General features: G+C 39.7%; 1 protein-coding gene across 1 annotated transcript; it reads right to left on the bottom strand.

Moving 5' to 3' along the window:
- Positions 1-221: 221 nt before the first annotated feature.
- On the bottom strand, positions 222-11693 carry znf507 (zinc finger protein 507). Its single transcript, XM_088614499.1, has 7 exons — positions 11577-11693; positions 7914-10075; positions 7428-7548; positions 7074-7185; positions 5907-6011; positions 4313-4447; positions 222-4095 (listed from the first exon to the last, which is right to left on the bottom strand). The coding sequence occupies exons 2-7, from the start codon at positions 10071-10073 to the stop codon at positions 3753-3755; spliced, it is 2976 nt and encodes a 991-aa protein (XP_088470625.1). The 5' UTR covers positions 10074-10075; positions 11577-11693; the 3' UTR covers positions 222-3752.
- Positions 11694-11697: the final 4 nt, after the last annotated feature.

Below are 11697 nucleotides of genomic sequence, written 5' to 3'. Positions count from 1 at the left end.
GGTGCTTTTTTCAATTTAGAAAAGTACGGTATTAAATCTTTGTAATGGTAACTCGGTCATGTACACATAAAGGGCTTTTTTATAGCCTAGTGCTCTGAACAAAAAGTGAAGAGCAGGCATAAGAGGGTCCTAGATTGAGTTAACTATCTGGAAGCAGGATAAAATACAAGTTTCAGTTACATCATTCATGTCAAGGTGCTTGTAAAGAAACAAAAAAGACCTATTTTAAAACCATTTATTACCAAAATACAATGGCAAAGTCGTAACAGATAACAGTCTATAAAGCAAATAAATTACTCTTGCTTAGCTTTCTGAAGGTAGTTACAATGTATCCTAAAACAATGAAAAGCAAGATCAGACCATAGTTTTGCAACTCTTTTTTGGCATTAAGGCATGCAGCTTAATGTGCTGAATTAAGTTACAAATATTAACCGTTCATCAACTATGTACAGTGAAAGAATAACCAATCGTATCTCAAAACAGCCTTGAAGATTTTCTATGCTTTGGCTAAAAAAATTAGTGTTTCATCAGACATTTTAAAAATATAGATATTCTTAAAAAAACACATCCATTGCAATACTATACATAAGAAGCATTTCGGTATAAATCAATACAGTACCATGTGTTTTAATATACATCACAATATTTCAAATGAGTGGCAAATCTATGTGAATTTTATGAAATGGAAGGCACGCAGGAGAATGACTGCAGGATACATATTTTACATGCTGGCCCAGACCAGTTTTGTCACTTTCAGTCATACAACCACTATCTGCGCCCTTTTTTTTTTCCTCACACATTCCTAATATAAAGGCTAATATGAATGTTAACTTCTTACAGTGAAAAATGAAATAAATGAGCCTATGGGATAAGAAAAACAAAGCAGTGGTACCTAATTTAAACTGTTTTCAGTCAGAAAGTCAAACAAAAACAATTCAATTTAAATAAACAAATCTGTTTTAAAAAATTATATTTTCAGTAATATACCAATGCAGTCATGTTCTGACTTGCTACTACTGTCAAATACAATATTCCTACCTTTTACAATTGTATGTTCTGCAACAAATTATGTCATAAATCCTAATGCAGTTTAACATCTTAGAATCCAGGCATTGTCTCATTAAAAGAATACCATCATAAAATATCTAATATCTACTGCTGTGGAGACATAACAGGTAAGTTAGTTAATGGGTTTAAGTGCAATTATTGATAAAAATCTATGCAATGCCTGGGGGACATTGCATAGAGATGTATTCACACCTGCTTCTGGATATGATGTTAAGAAATGAAGTTATTAAAATGCAAAAATATTAAATAGAATCTTGGCATATGATGTGATGCAAATAAAGAAATCTGAAGGGTTTTGACTTGAGAAACATTTTGCATTGTAAATTAAGCATGAAAATAATTGGGTATGTTAATCACGCTTTTCAGTTCTGTTGATAGAGGTCACTTATTTAATTAAATTCTCCAATTAATTAACACAGTTCATAACTTTTCAACCAAACTGTTCTTACGTGAAGACAGAAAGGGTTTTCAGCCCTGAATAAAAAGTGTCAGTACACGTACAAAACGTAGCATTTTAAAATTAGAAGAAAAAGGTCAGTATGGTTTTGTTTGCTGTAAAACGTCAGTTAATAAATTCACATCAATAGCTGAAAAACAGAAGAAACTAATTTTAGCCTTTTCATTTTCATGGTGAAGGCATAGTTTCTTATAGCCATGCAGGTAACTTTTAGGTACTGAAATTACACTGAAGCCCATCCCAGCTTTGCAGCAATGTTGACATGTTTGATGAATGGGCTGGTAATACCTGCAAAGTAAAGCCATGTTTTGCAAGATAATCCTTATCATATTTGCAAAAGAATGTTGTTTTTTTCTAACAACATACATAGCAAATGATAAGTCAGATATTCACTTGTCGGTCTTTTAGAACTTGCCATCTATGCAAAACCTTTATGCAATTATATAAATATTGGAGAAAATTAAGCATGTGAGTTGAAACACAAAATATGTACAGTATAAGCAACTTAATGAGAACAACATTCCCTCAAAAATGAGTCATTAGGCATGGCCTGACAAAGACTAAAACACTGAATTATTCAGGGTTCCTAGATGGCCTATGTCTAACTGTATAAAAGTGGGTTCATACCTGAACCCATGAAGTTTATTTTGCTTATGGTGAGAAGATATCAAATGACAAGCCTCTAAAAACATTTAAAGTATGTTTTACATGTATAATTTTAAAAAAATAGCCTAAACAAATACAAAATGGGAACTATTCCTAATTTGTGTCCATACAGATTAGCATTGAAACCGCTTCCAGAATCAGTTTAATTTCTATTCTAGAACTAAACGACCCTCATTAAAATGAAGTGTTATGAGGTAACCTCCTTTTAGAGACAGTGAAATATTATAAGAATAAGAAGTAGCAACAAAACATTTAAAAAACATAAACTACATGTATAAGTCTTAGAAGTTTTAAATAGGTGTCACTTGATTACACCTGATGAAAAGTAGCAAACGTAAGTTACGTGCATGATGTAAAAAAACAACTATAACAACGTCAACCTAACATTAGAGAACTTAATTTTATACAAAGCTTTTTCTTTATACATCATGGATAAGAATATTCCGACATTCATAGGCATCATTTTACAGTTTGCTGTTTTTGATAAAATGTTGCCTTTTACATTACAGAAGATCAGAATAAAACTGATACTATAAGAATGTCAACAAAATACCTCAAAAGTCAAACTGAATATTGGACCAAAGAACAATATAGATATATTGTCAGTTACGTCTACATATAGTATTTTTCCAAAACAATACAAACTCAAGTATTTCACTACATTTCATTGCAATACTACTCAAAAAATAAGGTACTTTCCTTATATGACTGACTAGCTCTTTCTTGAGAACATTTCATTAGGACAGAGAGGCAATAGCACCAATCTGAGAGATTAAAACGCATTGCCGTTTCAATAACGGAAAACTACATGCATAAATATAAATTAAATAAATATTTTGGGCAATACACACTCAAGAAAAATATACACAACAAAGCTTCTGCAAGTTTATAGATCTGAGAAAACTGGTGCTGTCAGTACTATTCATATACATTAAATATACATAGAACCAAATATATATATTGTCCACAAACACGTTATATATGTGGTCTATGTATACTTGTGGTTCAAATGTGTGATTCACACCATTCTACAGTATTACACCATATTTAAACTAAAGCTGCCTTTAATCATGTTTGAAAAATATAACCCCTTGAAATGGGATGGAATCTATTTTTACAAAATAAATGGATTTAATGAGGTATGCAATGTTTTCCTTTTCTTTAGTCCAAATCTACATATGCTTGGTAGCAGACAACCTTTCAAAACTTTTCATAGAACATTCAAACTATGTCTGATTTAAATTCAAATAAAAAAAAAAATCAGGAAGTCCAGGATATGTACATTATTAAGGAAGTGTAAGAAAGTATAAAAAGCAGAAACTTTTTTGCTAACTTTTTTTGCTTTGTGACGTAATGGATAACTCTGTCAAGTTTTGCGTTTGAGTGGGAAAGGAAAGACGGCCGCAAAGCTGGCTTTTGCTTCGCTACAGCTCGGAAGCAGGACAGCTCATCAAACAGCAGTCCAAGGTCAAGCCCTCCAGAAGAAGTCAGATAACAAAAAGACAGGCATCCTGCCCCATGGTCTTGACCAACTTGTGTTTTCCCCTTCCGGCTTCAGCAGCTAGGGGCTCTGCTCCTTGTTCAAAATTATATTAATGATCTCGCCTTCGTGCTCCTTCATATGCTCCATCAGGTGCTCTTTGCTGGTGGACTCGAACCCGCAGATGCAACAGCAGAAAAGCAGCACACAGTACTCCATCCCTGCCCTGGCAGGCACACCTCCTTTCTCAGGAGCGCTCTGGGGTCTTGTGGCCACACAAGGGCCCTGCAGTGGCTCTGATGCCCCTGCGCCTTCCTCAGGAGTGGAGGCCAGAGGGTTAGGATCTGTTTTATTTGTTCTGCCACAAGGTCTCTCCACAACTGGTTCAACAATGGCAGCCTGCTTCTGAGTTAAACATGGAGACCTAGAGGAAGACATAAAGGAACATGAAGAAAGCCTGTCTGCACATATACACAGTATCCCAAAAACAACCACTATATTTTAATGGTGTGAATTTGGTAATACTAGCTGCTTTTAGCTAAATGCAAAAAAAGAATGAACAGATTGCTACTAGTCTACTAATAAAGACGTATGTTCTATAATAACCCATACGTTTTTGAGATCAGTTAACTTAAACTCACCTGCTGCTTTGTGAAATGGCTTCATTAATAGCTTTGTTGACTTGCTCATAGTTATAATTTTGGTCACCAGCATGTTTCCACATGTGTGATTTTAGAGAAGGGGGGTGGCTACACACATATCCACAGAGAGAACATCTGGGAAAAAGAACAGAAAGGCATTTAGCAAAAACCTATACCCATGCTTACAGATCATTCTTAACATTTGAAAGTTCAAGACTTTTTTGTGATCTAAATGCTGCAGGTTTGATGCTGAGACATGTCACCAACTGATTTGGACTGGCTGTCACGAAATAGCGGTCCGGAATGGACCTGGGTAGTGTTGGCATTAGAGAGTCAGGGTCCTCTCGGTTTTGTGGTCAATAACTTGCAGGGAGGTCTGTGAGAAATGTACTTCACCACTTCTCCTCCACTCAGGACTGTCTCCTGTGAAATATGGTGGACTTTTCAAAGAGAAATGTTGGCCTTTCTCTTTCCCTCATGAGTCGCTAGAAAGATTAAAAATAATTGAGGTTTCTGGATGGGTGGGTATGTAATTAAATCAAATTTTAAGAACAAAAGTCAGAGATATCACTAGAAAAAGGATGGCAACTAAACAACATGAAACGCAAAAGATCATATTGCTGCAGAAGTTTTTTTTTTAAAGTTTGATACATTAGATACCTTTCAAAGACATTTATAAGGTTTCAGTTACAACATGGAACAAACAGGTTGTGTTACTGAACAGTAGGCAAACCTCTTGCCAGTACCTGCATATAGCCTGCAGAACTAGAAGTTGCTCTTATGGATTCTGACAGAATAGGATTTTCACAATATCATAGCTTATGTATATACACTACAGTTCATTATAGTTGCTATCAGAGTGTTCTTAGACCAATTAATGTTCCTGATATTTCCAACTGCAGAAAATAATTACTTAACTTACCAAAAGCAATTAGAGAAGACTGTCTTGCGATTTAAACAAAATAAAGAGATCAAATACATATCCGATTCACAACATGGAGAATACGGCTTAAGCTACAGCACTTAATGTACCTCCAGTGCTGGCATTAGTAACATGTAAACTGGTGAAGCTCCTCTCCACACTATGATGTCCAGAATGCACCCAGATGTTGACTGCCAGGTTCAGCTCAGCAGGATTGTAGTTTTGGCTTACAACTACCGAGTTATGTAATGTCCTCCTCATTAGCCAATGATGAAGCTGGAAGTTCTCACAAAGTAGCGACAGTCTCCATCAGTGCCAACGTGACCAGACTAAATGGATGACTACATGTATCAAAAAGGGCTTGGCAATCTGATATTTCCAAAGCATATGGAAATGAGGTGACATTTATGGAAAAGAGCATCATTAACCATCCACAATCACCTGCAAACGGTTGCATGTACTCTGTGGATTGATTTAAAACATCTGCCAAATCCCAACCCAATCGGGATTGATCAAGTTCATTATTTCAAACAGCAGTAACAAGAAGAGTACTAATTATGGGATGCAAAATGGTTATAGAGAAAGCAAAGTAAACTTCCAGAAGTCACACAAAAGGTTATGTGCGACGTGTGTAGCCTTTTCCTTTTTCCTGAACACGCTGAATCTCCATACCTGTACTGCTCCATCAGCTGCACGGCCTGGTGCTCCTGTGGGTGCCTCCTCATGTGGCTCTTGAGGCTGTTCATGTTTGTCGTCGCAAAGTCACAGCTGCAGCACCTGCAAGCAATTCACATACAGATTCGGGTATGGCTTCCCACGGAGAAGCAGCATCAAGACAACACCTCTCCTGTGAGCAGACATGCTATCCAACAGAAGACATTATCAGCAAGATCCTGCTCTGACAGTTGCCAGAAAAAATTGTTTTAGGACCTTTAATTAATAAGCTCCTTTAACCATAGAAGGGAAAATGTCTGTGCTTTCCAAGTGGCTGATCTTCTAAGTCTACAGCTTTGGCAATCTAACGCATCAAGGTCATTAAGCAATCTGTGCTCAATTTAAGGCGATCTACACCAGATTTGATTAAATCCAAGTTAATAATTAAAAATAAATAACTCAATTAAAATGTCTTTTAGCATAGGCATACAAATAGTTCTACTGCAAAATAATCATCAGTAGTTATTTTGGCATTGATGTAATGTTTGGTATAAATTTGATTTCACATTACTAAATCACAACAACAACAAAACTTCTTATCTTTAAGCTCAGCATTTCAAAGATCAACCTTTTATGAAGAACCACAGCAGTGAATTGCTTGTTTTCCATAAAACATATGGCCTGAGGTTACAGTTTTGTGTGTCAGTCATTAGAGACCTGATTTGCACACACTGAACTAAAAACAAAGGTGTAGCTGAAAGACATGCAATATGTTACTTGTTTTCAGTAGCTTTTAACATATGGCTTGGTTCCAAAGGGTAGTATGTCTCATATACACACACCATCCCGAGTGTGTGTAAACTACAGATAAAGTTATTACCAGTATTGAACAGTTAAGGGATCTTTTACTTTCTACTTACCATTACACATTTTCCAGGTTCCAGGTCTCACTACAATAACACCATGCCATCTTTTGACAACGTATGTTTCTTTTTGCCTAATTTTTTAAAAATTATATTGAATTAAAACCAACATTAACTTAAATGTCTTAAGTGCATATAAATATATTTAGCTAATGAATGCCACCCAGTTTTGGCCTCTACATTAGCCTTCTCATATTAATATCTGTTCCTGTAATCATAGTCTAGCAACTGTGTGTTAAGGGATAAGGTACATCTTACAAACCTGTATGGCTTGTCAGAGTTGTGAATTCTTCTATGATTTCGAACCCCCACATACGTTGAGCTGGTGTAGTCGCATACATCGCATTTGTAGATTTTCTGAATACTGGTCAGACCTGCAAAAACAAGGTAAAATCAAGCTCAATTTGCTTTTTATAGGCTTTGGGCTATAGAAACTGCAACTCAAAAGATCTTTCAATTTAACAAGTGAAATCTTTTACACAGATTAAGTACAGTACTCAGCATTCATTGATTTATTTAAGAAACCGTCTTATTGCATAGTTTTATGGCCATTTACAGTATCCCATAGGAATTCCCCCGTATTACACACACTTCAATAACAGCAAAACAATCTTACCTTCTTCTGCACTCTTCTCTTCAGACTCCTCCACTGTTGCTGCTGTCTCAGTAACAGAAGGCAAAGCTGCCAGTGCATCAGGCAATCCATGCTGGTCTCGTTCATGATTTCTCAGCTGACTCTAAAATATGTTTTGAAAATCATGAGAGCTAAACAGGCAATGTGTTATGATAAAAAAGAACAACTAACCTTTAAAGAGGTTCCACAGATGCATTGATATTCCACAGCACTCTTTTTTTAGCTTGCTCTAGTCTCACAAAGAGGCATCATAAAGCAAAACAAATACCCACCTATTTTCTCATCACTTTTAAAACTTTTCCAAAATCTCAATTCATCTGCCCTACTCAGACCCAGCTCTGCAGAAGGAACTCTTTCAAGCTGCACAAATGTCGTTCCCTGTTTAAGCAAACGATTGATCTAATCTTTTTGATCTTACTGATGTAGTGTACCACAGCTTCATTTCCTTCCAGCAGTCTTACTTCCTACCTTGTAATAGAATGTTTCGTTGCACTGCTTACAGTGGTACATTCTGGTTTTGCAATGATTTATCATGTGGTTCTCCAGGTCCTTGCTGTCATTAGCGATGTGGTCACAGATGGGGCACTGGTAAGGCTGGCGCTGACGGTGCACTCTAAGATGCTGTTTGATGTACCCCTTGTTGCCACTAGTGTAACGGCACAAGCGGCAGCGATAAGGCCGATCGCTGTCTGGAATGAACTCCACCAGGTTGCCATCCGGCAAGCTCGTATCGCTGTTGGGCTGGCTTTGGGCATTATCCTGCAACTCTTTGAGGATGTCTTCATCCGAGGCATTCTGGTCAGTCCTTTCTCTCAGCTTTTCGATCACGGTCAGCAGCGACATGCTGATTCCCATCTTCACGGGACCCTCGGGGATTCCCTCTTTGGGCTTGGGTTGCAGCTCCAAGTTGACCAGCGCTGTGCCCGCCTCCTTTATGTTGGTGAACTCTTCCGGGGCGTTTCGGACAGCCGAGGTCACTTTGTGTGGGGAGGCGCTGGCGATGTCGATGTATCTTTGACCTGTGTCTGGGGACTGGCTACTCAGCTCCACGATGCTCTTTATGCTAGCTTTCATCATCTCGGGGGTTCTAGTTGGCATGGCGACCAGGGCCTCCGCCGCCAAGGAGTGCAACCTCAAAGACTCGGAATGTGTCCTCCTGCGGACCGGTGGGATGTTTTCATCGCTCGCGGTGGATGAATCTTTGGAAGCCTCGTCTTCACTCTGCTGCTTCTCGTTGTTACACCATCCGATCACCACCTCTTCTACGGCAACGCCACCTTTACTCGTCTGATAATCTCCTGGGTCATCTTCATAATACACCGGCGAATCCTCAGTCAGCGACCTCTTCTCCCCCTCTATGCGCGAGTCTATCAAGAATGGCTTGGTTGCAATAGCTTCTTCAGCTCCTGGAAGACGTTCCACTATGACATTCACATGTCCTGCTCGGTGGGGACTACAGCTTATGATCTTCTGAGCAGAGGAGAGGAGACTGTCCGAGGCACTGTGATCTTGCTCTGAATCGGAGGCAACCTGCTCTTCGACCACCTCCTCCTCTGTTGCAGGGACTTTTGAATGGTACATTTCCTCAGCACTCTCCTCCACCGCTGGGACTAAAGCAGCTTTGTCCTCACTGTCTGTGCCTGAGGTGCATAGCTTGATTTGAAAGGAAGGAGCACTGTTTAATGTCTCTGGCTTACTCACGGGAGTGAGGACTACAACAGCCTCATCCACCGGAGGGCCTGACGTCGAGTCCACCACGCAAGAGGTCTCAGACTCGTCTTCAAATATCGGATAGGAGCAGTCAACTAAACCAGCATGCTTCCATGCATGGGTTTTGAGCATGCGCTGCTGGCCGCAGGTGTAGCTGCAGATCAAACACCTGTACATGCCGTACTGCTCGTAGGTGTACCACTTTTTCTTCACGGGTTGAAGGTCCAAATTGTCCACACTTACGCTGGCCTCCACCCCTTCGATATTCACCTGTAAGCCCCCAGCGTACGCCAGCTCTTTGCCATCGGCTGTGGAGAGAATCCGGATCTCCCGTGTGTGATGTGGGTCCAAGCTTTTGAGCTGCTCTTGATTTTCTACGTGAACCCTCACGTGGGCTTCCAGATCCTCCTGGTGCTTGGACGTGTAGCGGCACTCAGAGCACATCAGGATCACCTCGTTCTGCTGGTCGTGCTGTTTTATGTGGTCTTTCAGTAAGCTCAGGGTTGGGGAGATGAACTTGCACAGACTGCACTGGTAGCAGGTGATCGTTTTGCCACAGCTCGCGTACCCATTTTCCGATATATAGTATTCCTCCCGCACTTCCTCACTGCACCTTAGTGCATCCGAGTCTTTTGCCATCTTCGAGGGGACTTCGTAGTTCTCTTTGCTTTCCACAGCTGCAGACGTGCAAGTGAGGTGAGGTCGCTTCTTCCCGGATAGCGAGCAGCGCCTGGGTCTTTTGTTCTCAACTATCTTGCTCAGTTTCTCTATGACCTGGATGAGGGAGTCGGTGGCCTTTTGCTTTTGTTTCCCATCAGAACCCTGCAGACATGCGTTTACTGCCCTCTCAGGAATGAGCAAGGCATCCTGTGCTCTTCCGTGGGGCACCAGAACTGCAATACTGCTGCTCTCCTCCATCCCTGCAACCAAAGGACGAAGAAGGTTAAAAACACAGAACATAGAAGGAATAATCAGTACATCACCGCAGTCTTTTGCACAGGCAGGGACATCTCTACTGCTCTGGAAGTATTTCAAGGGGAGATAAAATTAAGATGATGCCAGCGTCAATTCACATACACATAACCTTGCTGGCATATGCAAGACAAAGCATGAACACTTTTATCAGCATCCTCAATTTTACACAAAGAGTTAATCTTCCTAAAAAAAGAGTGAATTACATTTTATGAATGTAGACATGTTCACAGTTCTATATATAGTTATATAAGCCAACATGTGTTTGCTTTTTCCTTCCCCCAGCTACTCACTAACTGCCACTGCTATTCCTGCCTGAGGCTGGTCAAGTTTAGCTCAGGTGCTGATTTCAATCAATCTTGGTGGGATTTCTCAGGGTCATGAAAGACATCCAGCCAAAATCCACAATTTCCAATTAGGAAGTTAAAAGACCCCAGTTATTAGTAATGGCAAATATAGATTACATCCCCGAATATGGCTTAACATTATCCAGCACCATGTTCTTTATGGATATAAGAGTAGTTTCGACTTGTTCTTTCATGTAACTCTGGAACACACGACAATATATTGGATCTGGGTCGATGGATATATTGAAAGAATGTCGGTCAATGACTTCTTGCAATCATCAAATATGACTTTTCTGGGGGAAAACACACGCCTGCTTTCAACATCAAGGGCATGTTCCTTGATTCGTCGCCACAAACGAAGGCACAAACTTCAGAATGACACTGTAAGATAAACTTACTGGAAGTTTCCGCAAGGGGACTAATGCCGATAACCGCAACAACAAGTTACACGTTATCATCCGTTCACACTTCTCATCACCTCAAGCCACATTCGCGAAATGCTGAAATACGGTTATAGAATAATTTACTTAATAACGGAAACATGCTAATGAGGAGCTGAATGACTTTTCCACGGGAATACATTTTTTTACCGATTCCCGAACACATAGAAGATACAACAGCGGCTAGCAAGGATTAGCAAGGACCTTAAACACGAAGAATGCAAACCATTAGAAATAAAGGGAAATTAGAAAAAAATACAGGTTAACATCAAATAAATCAGAAATATGTGCTTGGGTCGACATGCATTTTATGCTCAGTAGATATCACATAGCTGTACTTCATGACTAAGGGGTGCCGGTGAACTACATATTGCCCACCAAATGCTTTCTAATAAGAGTACCAATCCAGAGGAAAGTAGTACAACGTTTAAATTGAACTGCGTTTAGGCTATATATCGCGCAACCCGAGAGCAACGCTCTCAAAAAAATGCCAATGTGGGAAAAGGGGGCAGGACATCATGACAACTGTACTGGCTAACCCATCCACGAGTCAGATTTCCACACTACAAACACACACACAAATAAAGGCAAACAGAACCAGTTCTCTTGTTTAATAAGTGTCTCGGCATCACAAGACTGTCACGCGTAGAGCAGATACTTACTGATCCAATAACACGATTTTCAATGATCTTTGGCCTCGGCAAACACAAGACTTTGATCTTTTCCTTTCCCAGTAACAGTGAACTCACACACACGGCACTCAAAATGGCGAGGATGGAGCAG

The sequence above is a fragment of the Lepisosteus platostomus genome, chromosome 20 (genome assembly GCF_059453375.1).
Source record: "Lepisosteus platostomus isolate fLepPlt1 chromosome 20, fLepPlt1.hap1, whole genome shotgun sequence".
Taxonomy (NCBI): Eukaryota; Metazoa; Chordata; class Actinopteri; order Semionotiformes; family Lepisosteidae; genus Lepisosteus; species Lepisosteus platostomus.
This window is presented reverse-complemented; position numbering and strand designations above follow the sequence as displayed.